At 30.7% G+C, this 22654-nt stretch overlaps 1 protein-coding gene across 7 annotated transcripts in view; it reads right to left on the reverse strand.

The window, feature by feature from the left end:
• The window catches only part of LOC106075062 (fibropellin-1-like), a 51222-nt gene that overhangs the window by 2312 nt on the left and 26256 nt on the right, over nucleotides 1-22654 (reverse strand). The window contains exons 12-32 of one of the 7 annotated variants that reach the window (XM_056032237.1): nucleotides 20120-20239; nucleotides 18183-18302; nucleotides 17250-17375; nucleotides 16900-17019; nucleotides 15817-15942; nucleotides 15479-15598; nucleotides 12629-12754; nucleotides 12297-12416; nucleotides 11969-12094; nucleotides 11641-11760; nucleotides 11103-11228; nucleotides 9670-9789; nucleotides 7787-7912; nucleotides 7452-7571; nucleotides 6066-6203; nucleotides 4185-4448; nucleotides 3339-3464; nucleotides 2262-2387; nucleotides 1854-1985; nucleotides 815-935; nucleotides 544-650 (exon numbers count right to left, since the gene is read on the reverse strand). In XM_056032237.1, coding sequence (XP_055888212.1) covers nucleotides 544-650; nucleotides 815-935; nucleotides 1854-1985; nucleotides 2262-2387; nucleotides 3339-3464; nucleotides 4185-4448; nucleotides 6066-6203; nucleotides 7452-7571; nucleotides 7787-7912; nucleotides 9670-9789; nucleotides 11103-11228; nucleotides 11641-11760; nucleotides 11969-12094; nucleotides 12297-12416; nucleotides 12629-12754; nucleotides 15479-15598; nucleotides 15817-15942; nucleotides 16900-17019; nucleotides 17250-17375; nucleotides 18183-18302; nucleotides 20120-20239 — 2730 coding nt within the window. The remainder of the gene's footprint in view (nucleotides 1-543; nucleotides 651-814; nucleotides 936-1853; nucleotides 1986-2261; nucleotides 2388-3338; nucleotides 3465-4184; nucleotides 4449-6065; nucleotides 6204-7451; nucleotides 7572-7786; nucleotides 7913-9669; nucleotides 9790-11102; nucleotides 11229-11640; nucleotides 11761-11968; nucleotides 12095-12296; nucleotides 12417-12628; nucleotides 12755-15478; nucleotides 15599-15816; nucleotides 15943-16899; nucleotides 17020-17249; nucleotides 17376-18182; nucleotides 18303-20119; nucleotides 20240-22654) is intronic. The other 6 variants (XM_056032238.1, XM_056032240.1, XM_056032239.1 and 3 more) reach the window with 6 other exon arrangements.

Here is a 22654-nt window from a genome sequence, read left to right on the forward strand (position 1 = left end):
GCATTTATACAAATTTGTCCTAGCATATGGAATGAGGAATGTGCCTTTATCTTAGTGTCCTTCTAAGTATTTTATTAGGTTTTGAAGATTATGGTTTAATGTTTTATGTATAACTGCTACTTTACTTTTAATCCTTCTCTCCTGAAGGGTTTCTCAATTTAGTGATACTCTAATCAAATGTGAATATTCGCTTTTTATAAATCTCACTGCTCTGATATTTTGTATTTGTTCTAGTTTCTTACTGTTTTCTTGAGTTGATGGGTCTCAAACAGAGGATGCAGATTATGTTATTTGCCTAACCAAGGTTAAACTATATAAATAATACACAGTACAAATATTTAGTCTTTTTATTGGAATGCAACTGTATACAATGATATGCAATAGCAATTAGATTACCAGCTGAATGTAAATATTTGTGTCTATTTAAATATATTAGGCAAAAGATTTTTTAAAAATTAAATTAAATTCTGTAATGCCACGTAAAAATGTCAAACGATTAAAGATAAAATTTAAAAAAATATATATACAATCTCACAATTATACCTGTTTTGATAGGGAAAGAGTTATAGTCATTAATTGTAAGAACCCTGGAATCTATGTTGGTTGTCAGTGTACCACAGGAAGGATGAATCTCTGGTAAATCCAGGCTGCTTTTAAAATATACACAAATATTAAACATACATATCAGATATAATATAAGGATAATTGTATTGACATGAGCTAGTTAGTGGATTGTTACACAGTTAGATAGATTAGACTATATTAAATTAGACAGACAGGTAGAAAGACAGAAAGATACAATTCATTGACTTACTCAATATTTGGAGACTTCTTTTGATTTCTTGAGTGTAAGATCAACATAATGATGACAGTCACAAGGGCAGCAACCCAACCAACACCAGCCACAACAACTAACACAGTGTTCAAGTTGTTCTCTGGGGACAATGACTAGGTTCATTTTACAAGTGTCTCATAGTTGTAATAGATGAAATCTAACATGTAGAGATATCACAAGAGTTCGTTAGAGATAATAATGCATAGTCTTCGATAACACAATTGAATGATGGGTGTACTACCAAAAATGGATACTAGTTACTTCTACAAGAATTAGCAACTTCTGCATTATAATAATAAATCTATAAATATCAAATACAAGAATAATCTTGGGGCAATATCTCATGGAATGTTAATAAGTATAAGCTCTACATGATAATGTATTTGGGATATTATTACCTGTCAGGACTGAGTTCTGGTCAGCCTAGTTCTCCTTTTAACTTTAGTGGAGAAGGGTTGTTGACTTCAAGACTGTTGTTTTGTTTTGGATTGTTTAACTTTAAGAGATGTTTTTTTGAATGGAATGTTACTCATAATGAAACAGTTTGGTTTTTGTTCCTAGTCCAGTACGATTGGATTTTAGTTATAGAGTTGAAGTATAGACTCTAATTATTTCTGTATAGCTATTATTCAGTCTATGGGATATTGTGCTGTTATATATTAATTGATATTGGATATTTCATTTGCCAGAACTCTGCCTGTATTATATTAAAGCACATGTAATAAACAAGGTATATGTCCATTAATTGGCATTCTGAATCTTTATTATATGTGTCATTACGGTATTGTTCAGGACTTGGTTATATTTAGTATTCAGTATTGAAATACACATATATATCATAGAAGAAAAGAACCTTGACAAATGCCAAAACAACTTGGACTGACTTTTGTAAGGCAAATGAGAATAAAATAAACAAAGTTCAACACTTTGACCACCTGATGGGAACCAAAACCCATTATCTAAGTATGGTCCAAAATTGTAATTGCGAGTCCATCTAAGAAAATAAAATTCTTTTTACCTTTAGAGGTCTGATTTGTATTTTGTTGACAAGTGTAATTTGATGTATATGCAGTTTTGCTAGTGCAAATTAGATCTGGTGGCTCGCACATATTTTCTATTGAAGGGTCACAGAGTTGTTCTTTCTTTAGGACTAAAAAACAAAGAATAAATTCAAATATTGTACTTATCACAAAGTTTAGTAGTGAGGAGTTTAGATAGTAGCTCCAGACAGCTAATAATATATCTTGTATGTCATTTAAATCTACACACGTCGCAGTCTGTCTCATTAGGTATTCGCCTTTTTATACCACACACGTACAAAATTATCTACATCAACTTACAACTTAGTACATGTACTACATCAGTCAACTCACTCTACTACATGGCTTAATACATATTATTTTCATTATCTTTAACTTATACTCACCGCTATAACATCCTTGTCTAATACTATGATAATATTGTCCAGATTGACAGCCACATCTTGCTTGTATACATGTCAATGATTCTTTGCAGTCATCATTACTGTTACATATGTAGCCTTTGGCGAGTCCTTGAGAATGAAAAAAAAAGGCTCATTTTTGTAGATGCTTGATATTTTATTCTGTTAAAAGTTTATAGACAAGACGTTTTATGAACATTTTAAAGAATTGAAAGAAGATTGAATACATTTTAAGTTTTCATAAGTGCTAATATAAAACAAAAGAAAAACATTTTTAGTCCTCTGCAAGGTTAAGCACCAAATATTGAAAAGTCAAAAACATTGAAATAATCTACTAGCTGAGCTGGTTCTTTCATATAGTAGACATGGCTCCTTTTGAAAAGTCATACTTCAAATGGAAAAGTATAAAGAAAGACAGGCTGGACAACGAGAAAGAAGGACTGGTCTCTCTCTTGATAGTCTGCTAAAAACAGCTGGTAGGATTTAGTTACACAAACTGTTACACCTAAGAGGAAAGTCAAGGGACAGATGAGAGACGAGGCTAAAAAAAAAGAGACTTACAGAAAAAAAAACACTATTGTGACAGTCAAAAGTTTTCTTAACAACTGCACAAATAAAATCTCTTCCCTTTGGGTTTTCTTGTAATGAATATATACTTTGAAAAAAATATTTTAAATGGATATTTAACATTAAAAACAATAATTAGATTTATAATATAAACTTTTGTTTTATTAATAAACAAAAATAGAAAGAAATAAAGATATTTACCAATTTTTTTTAATGAATGTAGAGAATGATTTTAAAATTATTAAATTTAGCAAATAAAAAAAGATAACTTAAAAAGATATTTTTACTCAAATAAAAAAATTATTTTTAAAATATTATTTTATACATTTTCAAGTCTCTGCAATATGAGGACTCTTTAAAAAAAATTTTTTTTGTTAATGTGTAGTCAGTCTAAAATCATGCTATTTTTAGCACACCATCAATTAAAATGGCATGGCTAAAGAGATTTTTTACTCATTATTGAAACTAAAATTAAAAACCAGCTTATCTTCTTACTTGGTTCACATGACTCAGTGAAAGTATTAGGATAATACTTTGGCAAACAGACACACACCCCATTGGTACAACTGGCTTCTTCAGTACAATCGTATGTCTCATTACATGGCTGGCCATGAGATTGCTCTGTATAACAAGAAAACTTGCTGAAAAAAAATTGCTTATAATATTTCAAAAATAATATTTTCTGTGTGACCTCATTATGACCAGCAAGAACAACATTCAATCATTTTGTCATTACTCAAATTATAAAAGCTATATCTCCCAGATATCCCTCCCCATCCCCCCCCCCAAACTGGTCCATAAATGAGATTGGACCATAGCACTCTGAACATGCTTATAAAGCAATAATTTATTTATTTATTTGAAATTGGAAAGTTTTCTTTAAATGTATAATGCTTTTAGCTCCTCAATACTATTATTGCCACAGTGGTCACCTTCTCTAATGATATGTGGGAGACATCCATAAAGGTTGAAAAGAGGCTAAATGAATTTCAGCAATGGCTACAGAGAAGGATCATAAAAATAACATCCAAGATCATGTAAGGAAATCCTTTCTGGAAAGGGAAATCACCCCCTAAGATTCGTGGGACATATCTTTAGACAAGACAAAAAATGTTTACCAAAGTCAGCTATAACAAGAAAGCTGAAAAGCGGAAAGCAAAATAAATCCAGTTCATGTCTAACATAGCATCACACCTTCTTAAGAGACCTAAAATCCATAGGCATTAGCTAGAAAGTGGCTGTGAAAGTCAACTATCCCTGTAAAGAGAACTTACCTCCCTATGTACCAAAGGGCACAAGAGGACCTGTCTAAGAATGTAAGTCTTGTCACAAAATACTTACTTGTTATTATTGAGAATTGAGACTCCTGGAATTTTGTATCATAATAATTGTCATCTGGTGTGTGTGTAGTAATAATAAAACTGTATTCGCTCCCAGGAGACAGATTCTCTACATTAAGCTCACTTGTATTTGTCTCAATGGATTCGTTTTCCCATTCAACAGTGAAAAAGAAAGTTGAATTTGGTGTTTCTATAGTCCATTTAAGAAGTATTGAATCTGTCTTGATTATGGACTCATTGGACACTTTAGGTTTTAGAGCCAAATCTAAACAATAAACAAAATTGTCATAAGCCAGAAATGAACCGTTTAAGTATATATCATTCAATTAAGGTTATAAAGTTAAATTTTACAAAAGAAACAATAAAGTCACCACTACAACACTAACAAAAATAGAACTACACAAAAAACATTTTTAGTTGTTAAATATATGCACTCAAACTCACACCAAATGATATACTCAAACTCACACATATACACAGAGAGAGCCCTGGAAAACACTAGGATGCAGATAATACTATAATGAGCATCATAAAAGGGCACTAGCCATTAACAAAAATAAATGGAAGAATTAGTGGTTTAGACTTTGAACTAAAAACTATGACATACTTTGACTATAATTGACCTACTGTTTGGATCACTGTTTATCAATCTGTTGTTGCATCAGTTACTTATGCTTTTATTATAACATTTACTGTAAGCACCTGAGAAACATTTCAACATTAATATTCTCCTAGTGTATATGTCAAGGTGCAATGACCTCCTCAAATTCCTCATTGTAATTACACCCCTTTCAATATTTGTGATACTTTAACCCTAAAAGGCAAATGATTTTCTTGTCTTGTTGAAGAGACACTACACCAGTGTCACTCTTTAAAGTTAGCTAGTCAGGAATATAGGTCAAGACCAGTTTAATAGGCCATACTGTGTATGTGAAGAAGCTTCTAAAATATCTTAATGATGTAAAAATGTATGCATGCCACTGAATGAAAGCAATTTCTAAAGAAGGATTAAGAATTATGTAACAAATGCAGAAAAGTCTTGTTTGGAGACTGTGAAAGGAAGTTAGTTGTCGGGCTCATTGCTCAGTAGTTATTGATCATCCATATTTTCACAGTGCTTCATTTCTTTAACAATATTTTTTGTCAGTCAAGTCAGTCTACTATGCATACAAGTTGTAAAAGAGCTATATATGAATTAGTTTATGGCTGAATTGATGTTTTGTTGAAATCAGTTTGAAGATATTAAACTCAAGAAAAGTTTATACTGTTAGCTTAAATAATACACTTATAAGCTTATAATACACTATAGAACACTGAACTCATAATTGATGCCAGCACTACACACTGGGTATATCAGACTCTTGAATAACACACTCTCACTTAATACAGGTTACACACAACTGTGATATAAACTTTCATACCAAGCGAAATGACTCTACATGCTAATAACAAACACATACACATAAACACAATGTCAACATATTCTACTTATTTCTTCACATGCTTTATTCAGTGTGTTTAAATAGAGGCATCTTCAAACTCATGTTCATTGCACTGAGAGAAAACACAAGAGAGACACTTTTGATTTGATAATCAGAGCTGTTAAGCTAAATACAATATTTTTCACTGTAATCTTAAATTTTCAGCTCATTCAAATAAGATTTATTGGTCACATTTATCTGACTATGTTACACTTGATATTAAGCTTATGAATACATTTCAAAGACTTTCTAAAATGCAACTAGCTTTGAATAACTTACCATTTATCTATAAGTGCTGTAATAAAGCACATAAATGACAAAATACAATGCGTTATTTTTATCATAGGCTTCTATTAACTAGATGACATACAAATGTGATTGGAAACTTGCATACTACTCACCATCTAAACAGATAGAGACATTAGTGAGAAACATGTTGATTGGGCAAATGCAAAACAAGTTAACATTCGTCTCTGTTCTACACAAGAGTGGACTTAAACATTGATCAGTATGCGAACAAGATTCGCCATGAAAGTATTCTGAAAAAAAAAAAGAAGATAACTGAGTTTCAGGGCTAAAATTAAATATTAAATATATTTAATTTTTTTTTAACATATTTCAAATGTTAAGATTTTCTGCCTAAGTAAAGAACATTTTTTTAGTTAATTTCAAATTTTTTTCAGTTTTGCATTCTAAAAATATTTTTAACAAAGTATATCAAGTTGTATGGGTCTTGATCTTGAAAATATCGGACTTTGAATTTCAGGATTCCTAGGACATCCCTAAACTCTCTCAATTCTAAAGGGTATCTGGTTCGTGGCATATTTTGGGGATATCAAAGACAGCTGGTGGTTGTGTAGGCTACATGACAATCTTGTTAACACTGAGCCACAGGAAACAGCTAACCTTTACATCCTCTGCCTTATGGTTTTCTAGGTCTGAAAGTGGGTACTTCATTTTATTTTTTTTTTTGTAAGTATAGACATCATTGTTACTAATGTTTCCAAAATTAAAACAATTTATGCTGGATAGGTCGTTTCATTTTCCAAGTAGTACTTTCTTTGACCTTTGACCTGCTTTGTTCTTATGTTGAAAAAACAAAAATGTAGATGGAAAGAGAAGCACCAAGAAAATGCTTGGTACCAGCGCATGGAAGCCTACATCACTGCCCCAGACCTAATGACTGACTGGCAGGGGAACTTTCTACTACTCTACTTCTAGCTCTAGTGGACACAAGACTTAATAATTGACTACAAAACACTACTACAGAGAAACACAAACATTCAAGGGACTGGATATTATAAACATATACTATGTAAATCTGGATGCCAAAGATATTGTTTATATATTTATTTATACAAAGAAAAAAATGTGTAACAATTATATCTTTAACTTTCTTTTCTTTAAAAACTTAAATCCCTCCTGGAACCTAATGGTAGAGATTACTGTTGCCCATTACACAGCACAGGGGAAGAAAATATTGTGTTGTATAAATAATGTCACAAGTATAGGTTTGAAAAACCAAATGTGTTCCGTATGCACACACTAATTTCACTATGTGCAGAAAGACATGTATGTATGAGTTTCATTATTTTATAGTAAGTTATGACTACATTCTTTACCAGAAGGTTACTACATTTACTATATTCATACAAAGAAATAAAAAAGGGTCAAAGCACTTTTTATTATGTGTTGATTTTATAACTAAAAAGAAAGAAGACTTAACACCCAAGCATCTTAAAGTGAGCTAAATCACTTCTCAACCCAGAAATTAATTCTTCACTTACTGCTTTTACATGTTTCGTCATCGTAAAATTCAGTGGCAGAGCAAACACACATTGTTCCATTACATTCAAAACCTGACATGCACTGTTCAGTAGTGTGACAAAAGTTACCATGGGATAATTCTGAAAAACAACATAAATATTAAAAATTTAGAGCCAATGTCTTTTTTTTATTTAGATTTCCAAAACAATTTATAATTTATAACATCGACATCAATTTAATGAAAACAAAATTCAAGACATTATAATATTTAAAACATAGGCTTGTACTATTTTAAGAAAAATCACAAAAACTCAGTAAATAGAAATATTTTTTTTTTTAAATGAATGCTACCTACTGTTTTGGCAAGTCTGAGATGATTGATCAAAATATTGAGTTGATGAACAATTACAGACATTTGACAGGCATAGTAATCCTTCTAGACATTGAGTTTGTGAAGTGCAGCTACTCCCATAAACAACTCCTAACAGTCATAATATTGAATATGTCAGTAAGTTAATAGTAGTCAAGTATGTTCTATATTAAAAATTTTATAATTATTTATGCTACTATTTAAACTATTCCTCAAGTATATTGTTATTTTATTTCCAAATTCTACAACAAATAACCTTAACTTTTCACTCTTACTGTCAACCAGATTTACATAGTAACAATATATTGTAGGGAACAATCACAAAGCCAGATGAGGCAATGATATGAATTCATCTAATGGGAGATATTTAGATTTGTTAGACAATCAATGTTTGAAGTAAATACAGAGGACGATGAGGGGAATGATAACTTGAAGAAAAGAATTAATAGACATAATATCAGTAAACAAATTTGGCAACAGGCTGTATAATAAAGAAAAAAAAAATTGAAGTAAGCAGTAATACTGTAACTTAGAGAACACTCTGCAGTGGGTGACAAGTGGCTTGTAAAAATACACACAACACAGTTTAAGTTGGAAAAGGACTTATTGATCTCTTGCGGAGGGCAATAACTCAAAGTACTTTTTATGAGAAACAGCCTTGCAAAATGATGAAGATGACAGATCATCAGTGGCACAGCTGGAGCTTAGGTGCAACTAATGTAAATTGAAATACGTTTGGGTTTATTTTTCTCTTTTTTTAAAATTCAATAATCTAATAATGTATTGAAAAAGCAGCTATTAAAAGAACTTTGCAAGACATCATAAGAACACCTCCTCCTCAGGTTTTCAGCCCATTTCTCTGAGTTTAATAATAGTCATTCCATGACTAATTTTGGCAAAATATATTTGCAAAGAAACAAAAAAATGTGTTATTATAATGTCTTTAAATTTTGTATCTTCTTCATTAGAATCTTTTAAAAATGTTCTTGACCAGACTGGAAGAGTATACTAATAACATCCATATCTCCTAGCTGACTAAAGGGGTGGGGAAGCATAATATTTTTGTCACAGGTAAAAATTTGAGAAACATTGATTTAATCAACTCTGCTTTAGCATACGCTCATATTATAGTTTTTTTCTAAGCAAAAATTTTATGGGAAGTGGATATATAGCAAGGATGTTTATATCACCAAACTGCAGTGAATTCAGAACAATGCTGCTTAAAAAGTCCTAAGGAAAATAAGATGAGATTCTGCTACTGCTCTCTTGCGCACTCCATTGTCTTCCTATGAAAGCAAGAATCGACTACAATGCGGCCACACTTTGTCATCAGTGCATCTATAATAAAGAAATGCCCTTGTACCTTAGTGAAATGATCACTCCATATGTCCCTCAGAGAACACTGCACTCCATTAACTGAACCTAGTGATGCCATGTTTCTCCCTCAAAAGTTACGGTTTGCGGCTTTTTCAGTGCACGGACCAAAGGTTTGGAACATGCTTCCCATTGATCTCAGACAAATAACATGCATCACTACATTCAAGATAAACATTAAGACCTGTCTGTTCAAAACTTTTTTAGATTAGTTTGTCATTTTAGCTCTCGTGTTTGTGTTGTAATGTTATCACAGCGCCTTGAGCCTACATTATGTTTGTTAACAGAGCTATTTACATTAAATTATTATTATTTTTTTATCTAAAGATACAAAAAAAAATTCTTTAGCAGAAGGTATTTTGTATGTGTATCGAAAGTTGTGTAAGAGTAAAACCATTTTTATTTTGTGAGTAAGTGAGAGTAATGTCACGATATCTCATTGTCAGACTTCTTCACCCATCAATCAATTCATTACCATGTATTTCTTCACTTACTGTTTTTACATGCTCCATTATAGTAAAATTCAGTCGCAGAACAGACACACATAGTTCCATTACATTCAAAGCCTAAAATGCACTGCTCAGTGGTGTTACAAAAGTTACCATGGGATAATTCTGAAGAACAATGCAAAAATATTACTTAGTAAATGCAATGTTTTCTTTTAAATGTTTCCCAATTGCTTATATTTTATATGATTCAGCCTACTACATGTAATCTTTTTAAAATAAAGCATACATGAAAAAAAAAATCATGCAGTATTATTGTTTGAAAGAGAATTCTCTTATGTGGACACCAACTGGATTTCTGAAAATATATGTAAACAATTTGATACAAGGGCTATTGAAAATGTAAAAATTCATTCTTCAATAAAGTTCAAAGAGAAAAGATTATCTCTCCAGACGTGAAATGCCACAGACAGATTCTACTAACATATAGATACATTTGCTGTTGAAAGTACATATGCACGACCAAATTGAATTACCATAGGATTTTCTGAAGAACTATACAGAAATATTTATAAGTAAATGAAACTAAAGAAATGATAATAGATTTAAGGAAATGTAAAGGCCATCTTGCAGAAATTGAGCTAAACTACCAAACTGTAGAGCAAGTGCAGAATATAAATATCTAGGTACAACCACCAACAACAAACTGAAATTGAGTGAACACTGTCAAAAACCTTTACACCAAAATTCACCAACGAACTCCTCTTAGAAAGCTAAAAAAATATAATATCGACAAAACAATAATTAAACTTTTCTAAACAGCAACCATCAGCAGTCTAATTAACATTACCATCACCTGCTGGTATGGTAATACTTCAATGGCACAAAGACATAGACTAAATAGACTATAATTAAAAAAACATCGAATATCACTCAATACACAGCTATCATCTCTTGAAGAGCTTTTTTATGAAAGATGCCTTTCCAAAACCCTCACGATTCTTAAAGATAACCTGCACCCATTAAACCAGTTACATAAGATCTGAACAAAGTGGTCGTCTCCTTTTCATTAGAACTAAAACAGAAAGATTTAAAAACTGCAAGGTCATCTGTCGTCATCGAGAAGTACATAGAAGTCTAATTAATAAAGCGCTGGTTGTTTCATGTGTGAATGTTGTTCTTATTTGCATCTATATTGTTATTGTACAGTAGTTACGCTGAGGTTGTCAATTGTAGTCAAACTGAATTCCATTTGATTGGATCAATAAAAATTATCTTATCTTATCTTAAATGCTAAAGTTTTCTTTTTAAGATTGCCCAAACTATTTATAATTTATTAATCACTGAATAGTATTTTAAGAAAACAAAGCATTCAATAAAGAGGTAAATTAAATAATGAGATTATTACTGGGCTAAGTAAAAAGAAAATAATTATTGAGTCAATTAAAATATTAGGGTAAAAAAACAACAAAGCTACTTACTGTCAATGCAAGTCTGAGTAGATTGATCAAAATATTGAGTTGATGAACAGTGACAGACATTTGACAGGCATAGTAATCCTTCTACACAGTGATTTTGAGAAGTGCAGCTATACCCATAAACAACTCCTAACAAACATAAAATCGAATGTTTAAATATTTTAACAGTGGTAATGAATTTCAAACATTTTAAATTTCAAAATTATTCATAAAATTAATCTATTCTTTGTATATATTGTTGTTGAATTGTTCTAATTATCCAATTGTAACCTTTTTTTCCCCTCTGTATTCTTACAGTAGTTAAAGTTGGATTTACATACATAGTAACCGTGGAAATTATTATTCTTCGAAACAACATACAATGTGTATATAGCAAAGAATCTAATGGGAGATATTAATATATATTTGTCTATTAATGTTAAAAGTAAATATATAGGAAAATGAAGATAATATAAACTTTTAGAAAAGAATTACTAGACACAACATTAAGTTGTCTGCTGGGAGCTAGTTAAGTATGTGTTTTTTTTATTTGTTAACTTACTGTTTTTACATTTATCATTATGGTAAAATTCAGTGTCAGAGCAGACACACATTGTTCCATTACAACCAAGACCTGAAATGCACTGTTCATTAGTGCTACAAAAGTTACCATGGGATAATTCTGAAAAGTCAAGTAAAATTTTAAAAAAATTAAAAGGAAAAATTTTATTTAGATTTCCCAATTACTTTAACTTATACATATCATAGCAACTTTGTAAAATAAAAGAGAGACTTAAAATATTGAAAATATTGGTTAGTACTAGTAAAAGAAAAATCATAAAGACTGAATCAAAATGAATATTTTGGAAAATAAAAACAATGATGCTTACTGTTTTTGCAAGTTTGAGTTGATCCATCAAAATATTGAGTTAATGAACAGTTACAGACATTTGACAGGCATAGTAATCCTTCTAGACATTGATTCTGTAAAGTGCAGCTACTTCCATAAACAACTCCTAACAGTCATAATATTTAATATTTTAAAAATTGTAATTACTTTCAACCATTTTAAATAGTATAATCATTCATGAAGTTTAACTATTTTTCATATATAGTTGTTGCATTTTTCTATTTATGCATTAGAAAGATTTTTTTTGTATAGGTCAAGATATATGCAAAAAAATGTGTTATAAATATGTTTTTAAGTTTTTATCTTACTGTTTTTACATGTTTTGTTGTTATAAAATTCAGTGGCAGAGCAGACACACATTGTTCCATTACACTCAAGACCTGACATGCACTGTTCAGTAGTGTTACAAAAGTTGCCATGGGTTAATTCTGAAGAGTAATGTAAAAATATTTAAAAAAGTGAATACAAAAGTTTTGTTATTCAGATTTCCCAACTATTTATAATTTATAACAGAAAGTAATTTTGAGAAAATAAAGTAAAGAAAGAGAAAATGCAAATATTAAATGCTGAAAATATTTTTATGTGCCATTACAAGAAAAATCATAAAAATTGAATCAAAATCAAGAAACAAAATGCTTACTGTCATAGCAAATTTGAGTTGATTGATCAAAATATTGAGTTGATGAACAGTTACAGACATTTGAAAGGCATTGTAATCCTTCTACACAGTGATTTTGAGAGGTGCAGCTTCTTCCATAAACTATTCCTAACAGTTATAATATTGAATGTTTTAAAATTTCTCTATATACATTTCATAATTCTTCATGATATTAAATTACTTTTATTAAATTTCTAACTTATCAAAAAAATAACCTTTTGTAATACTATTTACTCTATGTAATAGTCAATGCTTCACTACCATACAAGGATGGCTCCCTGGTCGTGCGGTTTGCGCGCTGGACTGTCGTTAGGACTTATCGATGGTCCCGAGTTCAAACCCTGCCTGCTCCCATCCCCCGTCATCCTGTGGGAGGTTTGGACTAGGAAGTAAATTATCTTCAGCTCTGAAGGAACATCCGAAACATGGAAAACAAACAAACAATACACAGAAACCATGTTAATATTCTGGGAAACTCTAAAACAACAATGGTAATGAAGAGCCATCTTATTTATTTTGCTATCAATGTTAAATGTAAATTTAGAACAATAAATTGTAGAAAAGAATCACTAGACAAATCATCCATAAGCAGATTTTGCAGTGGGGAGCTGGTCACAGAAAAGAAATATTTCAGTTTGTTACTTGCAGGAGTATTCTCTGCAATGGATGGACTTATCTTATGAAATAAAGACAATATTTCAAAACAGGAGATGATTACATCCAATGAAAATACAAGTACACATTAAAATATGGAAAAACTAAAAAGACTTTTTTGATTGTAAGTGAATGGAAATGTCTTTCAAGTGGGACAGAAACTTTACAGATTCATGAAATAAGAATTTACAAAATGTTAAAGGAACTGGCCATCAATAGTACAGCTGGAGTTGGAGATGGAACATTTTCAAACTGTAATACTTTTTTTAATATTTTTTTTTTCATGTTTAAAATGCACTATTACATGTAATGTTCAATCCACAATTGTTCAACAACTTGAAATCAAAGGTAACCCAGGTTATGGAGTGTGTGTGTGTTTCTATGGTGATGGTGGGAAGATGTTAGCAATTGGTTGTGAATGATGCAAGATAGGTAGCATTGTTGTCATTAGTCTTAGTAGAGATGGCTTCAGAATATGAGACTCAAAGGTTAGAGTTAGATTCTGTTAAAAAACTATTATTACTATAGTTTAGTTCAGTGGTTCTCAAACTGTGATCCACAAACCTCAAGAGGTCCAAGAGACAACCTTAAAGTGTCCATAGAAATCTGAAAATTTTACAATTTTAAAATATTCTTCACTAAAAGCCAGCTTATCTTATCTGATAATTTTAATAACTTGCCCATCATTACTGTTTTATATGTCTATTATGTACAATTTATTGACAAACTAATTTATATACTATGCATTTATTATCATCATCATTACTGTTTTATATGTCTATTATGTACAATTTATTGACAAACTAATTTATATACTATGCATTTATTATCATCATCATTACTGTTTTATATGTCTATTATGTACAATTTATTGACAAACTAATTTATATACTATGCATTTATTATCATCATCATTACTGTTTTATATGTCTATTATGTACAATTTATTGACAAACTAATTTATATACTATGCATTTATTATCATCATCATTACTGTTTTATATGTCTATTATGTACAATTTATTGACAAACTAATTTATATGCTATGCATTTATACAAATGCGACTATATAAAATCTGCTAGCATAGGGAATAAATTGTTGGTAAGGCAATGCTTCATCTAACCTGTTGTGCCGTCTAGAAACCATCATAAAAAGGGCATCAAAAATTACACTCACAATATTACCACATTTAAAGGAACTTTTTGAACAAAAGTGTATTAGGAAAGAAAATAGAAAAAATCTTGGAAGACAAGGGCCACTCGCTCCATCAGAACTATGTCAGGTCGTCGCGAAGTGGGCGACTACTGTCAATCAAAACAAGAACAGAGCGATACAAAAACTCGTTCGTACCTCACTCGGTCAGACTATATCAACGCCACTCGTTGATCAGGAAACATGATCAGGACCAAGATGCCTGTGTGTAGTAGCTGAATGAACTTTCTATGTTGTGTCTGTTGTATGTTTCTGTTGTGTTGTCTTTATATGAGAAAAGAGTTCTTGTAATCACAACAAATTTCCATAAGGATCAATAAAGCAGTCTTGTCTTTATGTAGCTTTTTTACTTAAAGGTCCATGGGCAAGTTTTGACTATGTAAAAATGTTTGTTTTGTTTGTTTGTAAAATGTTTTACATGTTTCGGATGTTCCTTCAGAGTTGAAGATAATTACTTCCTAGTCCAAACCTTCCCGCAGGACAATTAGGGATGGAACGGACAGAGTTTGAACCCTGGACCATCGATAAATCTAAACGACAGTCCAGCGCGCAAACCGCACGACCAGGCAGCCATTTGAAATTTAAAAACCTTTGATCTAGTTAATTTATTTTTTTGACCCATATCAACTTGATTTTGTATATATTATAATAATAAAAGTTCTATAAAGCTTTTTCACTAAAGAAGTTATTAAAGTTATTTGAAAGTTTGATTAGTTAAGATAGAGATTTCGCCAACAGCTATTTAGTTGTCTACCAGCAGTTTGGTGCTACAAGTCAACAACCATCCATAAAAACCCCATCCATTAGAATACTGATCTAAATTTTTGTAAGAGTCAAAGCTCTTTTTACTATGTGTTTATTTTATAAATAACACAATAAAGGGTTTAATGTCAAAGTATCTGTTTGGTCAAACTGATCAGTTCTCCAGCCAGCAATCAGTTCATTTCTATGTATATTTTACTTACTTTTTTTGCATGTTTTCTCCTCATAAAATTCAGTCGCAGAGCAGACACACAATGTTCCATTACATCCAAGACCTGACATGCACTGTTCAGTAGTTTTACAAAAGTTACCATGGGATAATCCTGAAAACAAAAGAAGAAAATTAAAACTAAATGCAAACTTCTTCTTTTTAAGGATGCTCAAACTATTTATAATGCCTAACATGCATTGCATAGTGATATTAGGAAGACATCAAAACATTAAATTTAAATAGTAAAAATTATGGTTTGTACAATTAAAAGAAATATCAAGATCGAATCAATAGAAAAGTTTGAAAAAAAAAAAAACAAGGCTTGCTTACTGTCCTTGCAGGTTAGATTTAATTGATCAAAATATTGACCTGATGAACAGTTGCATACATTTGATAGGCATAGTAATCCTTCTAGACATTGATTCTGTAAAGTGCAGCTACTCCCATAAACAACTCCTAATGGACATAATATTGAATATTTAAAACTTTATTAAGGGAATTTCAAACATTTGAAAATTTCCTAATTTTTCAAGATTTTTATAACATTTTGTATTTTTAATTGATGCATTTCTTAACCTAAATATAACTTTCCTATTTTCTCAATGTAAGATTGACATACATAGTAACCATAGAAATAATTGTTCTTGTAAATAACACAATGTCAGAGTAGGCATTAATATAGTCATCTAATTTGAGATTGTTTGGTCTAACAATGTATAGGACAATGAGGGAAATATCTTTTAGAAAAGAATCACTAGACACAACACTGGAAGACAGAGTTCTCATCCAAAAGCTAATCACACAAACAAATATGATTGGAGTTCTGTTACTTAGAGTATTCTCTGAACTGGATGCTAAATGAGCTTAGATATAGACTAAAACAAATTTTGATAATTCTTAAAGGACACTATCTAGCAAGGGAACAGAAACTTTACAGATACATACTACCTTAAATTTGAATTTCAACCATTTGTTATAGAAGGCCTGAATACTGACCTGCAATGACACATTCTGTGGGCAGTTTAGACCAATAGCTCCTCGCCACATCGTACAAACCTACAACGGTCAGTGTTCAGGCCTTCTCTAATGATTTGTCCCATGCAAACTCATCAACATCACAGCTTGAGTTAGCATGAACATATTTAAATTGATAAACTATTTGGTTTTTCATTTTTTAAATACACTATTCCGTTGACGTATAGATAAATTTCCTGTGAAAACAACAAGTGCTGGACACTTTGAGATATACCCCCATTATATCATAACTTGTATATACATTTTTTGAACAGTTGAAGAGCTTTCTATTATGTGTTTATTTTATAAATAAAAGAAACAAGGTTTAAAGACACAGTATCTTATTGTCAGATTTCTCCACCTAGCAATCATTATATCATAATGCATGTCTTCACATACTCCTTTTACATGTTCCATCATCGTAGAATTCAGTTGCAGAGCAGACACACATTGTTCCATTACATTGAAGACCTGGCATGCACTGCTCAGTAGTGTTACAAAAGTTACCATGGGATAATTCTGAAGAACAATGAAAAAATATTCAAATGGAAATGCAAAAACGTTTTTTTTTTAATTTTCCAAAACCATTTATAACTCAAACATTCACTGCATATTAATTCTATAAAAAAAAACAAAGCATGTAGAGAAAAGGTATATTCTTTAAATGTTAAATCATTATTGTCTTGTGACTCTAAAAAAATAAGGACTGAATCTATTGAAATAAGTTGAAAAAAAAAAATGCTGATTACTGTTTTTGCAAGTTTGAGTTGATCTATCAAAATATTGAGATGGTGAACAGTTACAGACATTTGACAGGCATAGTAATCTTTCTACACATTGATTTTCAGAAGTGCAGCTGCTTCCATAAACAACTCCTAAATGATATAATATTTAACATGTTAATATTTTAATAGAATTAATGAATTTTTAATTTTAACATTCTTTAATTCTTCATGATGTTCAAGTATTCTTTGTATATATTGTTATTGCATTCTTTAGTTATCCAAAAAGTAACAAAACATTTATTTTTAGTTCTTACTCTATGCCGCAGTATGTAATGAAAACTAATCTACATATATATATATATATATATATATATATATATATATATATATATATATATATATATATATATATATATATAGAATTAAAGGAAATAATCCTGGAAACACCACAATTCTAAATATAGAAATAATATATAAAGTCATCTAATGGGAGTTAATTAAGATTTGCTGGCTTAAAAATAATGTTATTATTTCTATAGGAGGATTAGGAAAAAAATAACTTTTAGAAAAAAATGACTACAGTAAAATATGAGGATTCCTTATTGAAGAAAAGGAATTAAGTATGCAGAATCACTGTAACTTATATAAGTGCCACATCGCTAGAAATGTTCTCATTGGACTAAATTCTATTTCTAAAACCGAAGGAAACTGTATATACGTGGTATGTTATATTCACTTATTCATATCATTATCCTAGGGTTTCAGACAATGCAACCTGAGATGTAACCTGTAAATTTCTCCAACTTTTGATGCAGACTGCCATGGGTAATGTTATAATGATAAGGAACAAAATTTAATGTCACAGTATCTTATTTTCACTCTGATCAGTTCTCCACCCAGTAATCCATTCTTTATAATATATAGTTGAAGAGCTTTCAATTAAGTGTCTTCACTTACTGTTTTTACATGTTTCATTGTTGTAAAATTCAGTTGCAGAGCAGACACACATTGTTCCATTACATTCAAGACCAAAAATGCACTGTTCAGTGGTGTTACAAAAATTACCATGGGATAATCCTGAAGAACAATGCAAAAAATATTAATAAGTAAAATGTTTTCATCATTAAGATTGCCCAAACTATTCAAAATTTTGAACATTAAATATTTTTAAAAAATATATGTGTGTACCCATAAAAGAACAATCATAAAGAATTAATCAAAAGAAATATTGGAAAAAAAAAACAACTTAAATTCCAAGTTCCTCAATCATATTTTGAGTGAATAAACAGCTACAGACTTTCAATAGGCATAATAATCCTACACACTAATTGTGAGAGGTACAGCTATTCCCTTAAAAATCTCCATCATGAATATACAGCTTCAGCATATTGAATATTTTGATATTAAGCTGTGCAATTGAATTTCAAATATTTAAAATTTGATAATTCTTCATGGTATTTAATAAATATTTATATTTATTGTTGCATTATTCAAGAGATCCTCAAGATTTGTCTCCTTACACTATTCCATAGTCAATGCAGGATTTATTTACACACACAGTAACAATGAAAATAATCTATTGCTATAAAAACCAAAATGGCATATAAGGCAATGATATGAATCCATCTAATGGGAGTACAATTTATTGAACTATCAATGTGAAAACTAAATATAAAGGACAATGATGGCACTATTAGATTTAGAACAGAATTGTTAGATACAACAATGGTAGACACGCAGCCGAGAGTTAATCACAGAAAAGGATTTCATGCAGTAACTCTGAAAGAGTATTCTCTGCAGTAGAAGCTAAATAAACTTGTGAAAATAAACAGTTATAAATATAAACAGTAAAAGAAGTTTAAATCATGAAAGAGACACTCTTTCTTCCATAAGCCAAAACTTTCCATTAGATTCATGCTTCATTGATGGCACATGTTGAATATTAAGGTGAAACTAATTTAAATTAAAATACCTATTCTTTTAAAGTACAATTCTAGTGATTTCTATTTATTTAAGCTTTTAAAAGCATCAATAATCGTCAACATATGAATGAAGCCTCAATTCCAACTTTTTCACTTCTTAGTGACATGCATGCCACTTTTGTTTCATAAGCAACTGGTAAACTTAATATTGTTATGACATGATTAGGAATTAGTTACTTGTTTCGGGAATAAGGGGAAAGTTTTAATTAGCGACAAGTGACGTGACAGATCTTTAAAAAATAAGAACGCTCTAAGTGATGCTAAAAGGAAGACACTTCTTGTAGAATAGTAGACTTGAGTACGACATAACTGACATCGGACGATTCCCTTCTTGAGTATTAAACATATTTGTAGAACAACATATCAGCGTCGACTACATATTTGATTGTTTCGGCCTTTCGCCGGTGTTACTGAAGTAGTTGAGTTCAGCGTTACTTCCAGTCAGATCTACACTAGACAGATTGCCAAGAATCAAAACCGCGCGGAAGCCTTAACAATATATAGAGAGAGCTAAATGACCAACTCATTTCTATGAAATGAACCATAGTCATTCGGGACTAAATTAGGCCAACTATATATGTAAAAAACATTTTTTAAAAAAAGATATAATTTTACATTTCTTTATCTTTTTTCTTACAATCTTTTATCCAAGTCATCAGAAAAAATAACATATATCTATGTATAGAAATGTATACCCATTTTTCATTATTTTCTTACAAGATATGGTCATATATGCATTACCAGATACATTCTAGATTTTACTATTTTTATAAACTTTCTCTTTATAAGGGTGAAAGTCCCTTATAATCATGTGTTGATTATATAAATAAAAAGAATAAGGCTTATGGTCAAAGTATCTTATTGTGAGACTGATCACTTCTCCACCCAGCAATTATATATGTCTTCACTTACTGTTTTTGCATGATTCTTCATAGTAGTATTCTGTTGCAGAGCAGACACACATTATTCCATTACAATCAAGACCTGACATGCACTGTTCAGTAGTGTTACAAAAGTTGCCATGGGATAGTCCTGAAGAAAAAAGTGAATATATTAATAAGTAAATGAACAAGTGTTCTTTGTTAAGATTTACACAACTATTTATAATTTATATTAAGAGTAAAAATAATAGTAAAAGATGTTAAGTTCCCTTTTCAGGCAGATGATGTTACGATGTCATGTGGCCAGCACAACAACCAACTGCATTTACTTTTCCCAGCTATAGTCAGGTACCCATTGGAGTTGGGTGGAATGCTGGGTTTCAAAATCCCAGTCTTAACCGGGATTCGAAACCTGGACTATTAAAAAAAAGACAAATTAATCTTTATTATCCTTTAGGAAATTTTTTTGTTAATCCGCATTACACACAGCAATTATTTAAGAGCAAATGAATTATATGATAACACTCAAAATAAATAAAAATATAAGTTGCTACAACAGTTCCTTTTTAACATTACATTTAAAAATTTACGTCAGAAAGTATTTTATTCAAGGATTTAAAAGTCTGGGGATTAAATAATTATTGTATCTATTTGTTTTTTTTGTGGTTGCTAATCGTAAAATGTTAGAATCCAGTCTAGTGTTTTTTTATGTTTAAAATATTTTAAGCCTTCTTCACAATGTTTTTCTCAAATAAGTATCCAAGTTTGGTTTGTTTGTAGCCTTTGATTATTCATTTAGGGTTTTATAATTTTTTTGTTTGTTTTTGTAATGTTCTGATTGCTAAACCAGGCATAGATGTTGAAACTTAAAATATGCAAATGTGAGCATGGTATAATATTAACAAGGTCCATTCATGAACACTAAAGAAAGACATTTCCTTAGTAGACACTTACTGAAACAACACCACTTTCTTTCTTTTTTCCTTACCATTGTTTTTTTGTGTGTGTTTAAAATCAACAATAAATTTGTTATTACAGTATTTTTTTCTTTTAGTTATATATATCCAAGCTCTCTGAGAGCAGAGCAAGCAATTTGTTAAACAATGAAAATGAGTATCTAATCAAAGATCACCAGTATATAACATATATATTTATAGCTTTTATATAGCGCTACTTTCATGCTTATAGCATGCTCAGAGCGCTTTTGTCCAATCTCATTTGTGGACCACTGGGGGGAGGGGGTATCTAGAAGTTGGTTTTCCGTGCTGCCTTTAAGCGCTCAGTAAACACAACTCTGCCCAAGTCGGGTGTCGAATTTCAAGCCCCCTTCTAGGTAGCCAAGCCAAGCCAAGTTCAAGCGCACTTGGCCTGTCGACCACGCTTCCCACATATACCACAATGGAGATATCACAGCCCAAGGGGCACCCTTGTTAAGTATACATATGTTAGATGTTGCGATGTTGTGCTGTTCACCCTAACCTTTTAAAGTGTCCTTCAAAAACACATTAGTCTATAGTATTATGTATGGACTAATCTTCATTGTTTTGTTTTTTTTAATAAGAAAATGAATTTGTTTTCTAAAAATGGATGAAAAAATTAAAAGAAAAATAATATTATCTAAATGTTTGTTGAGTCCAGGTGTTCATAGATAGAATTTAAAATGAATAGTATGATATCATCTACACCTGTTTCCTTTGGTATCAAAATTGGAATGGGTCAATCTTTGTAAGAAAGTCATTATTTAAAACTTAAAAAAAAATTCTAAATAATTGAAGTTAGTGATACAGATGTATAGTCATTCTTTTCCCTTAGTATGACAATGTTTGGTACGAGTATAATTATGGACCACTTCCACACAGATTGAATGTTATGGCTGATGGACTAAATAGAGAAAATATCTATAAAATGTTCAGCCTGTTGTTCCGCACATTCAAAATCAACTCTTTTATTCCATAAGGACCACAAAGCTTCAATTGGACTGATGATTTGAAAATGTTTTACACTTGATCTTTCAAGACAATTATCTACAGATAAGTCTTTGAGGGCTTAAGTCTTTAAAGGTGATGTTAAAAAAACAGTAGAAGTCTTTGAGTTAATGATAATTGTTCATCCTTTGTAACAAAACTTCTGCCACTGTTTACCAAATTATATGACTAGCTCATGTTACTTGAATTATTGTAATCTTTTCCTCCCCTCCTCAAGAGGAACATTGAGATTTTACTGAGCTATTTTTCTTTTTTGCATGTTACCAATACACTCAATGTCTTTTTTCTCTTTTATATTTGAGTTGGTCCATGGTTTAATGTTCACATATATTTGAATTATTTTGGTGCCAATCTGCAGAATTTCACAGAATTGGGTGTAATTGGCCACTGCTTAAGATACTTTTTCAAGGTTTTAAGTGTTTTCTCTTAAAAATTAATTCCGATTGATGCAGTCTAACTATCCCAGTAGTTAGAGTATAGCAATGTTATAAAAACAAAGTGTATAAGAAAAACAAACTGAATATTAAAGACATTTTTGGTCAATTATAAAAACTCAGTAAATAGAAATGTTTTGGAATAAC

Source organism: Biomphalaria glabrata, chromosome 6, assembly GCF_947242115.1.
Source record: "Biomphalaria glabrata chromosome 6, xgBioGlab47.1, whole genome shotgun sequence".
In the NCBI taxonomy this organism is placed as follows: Eukaryota; Metazoa; Mollusca; class Gastropoda; family Planorbidae; genus Biomphalaria; species Biomphalaria glabrata.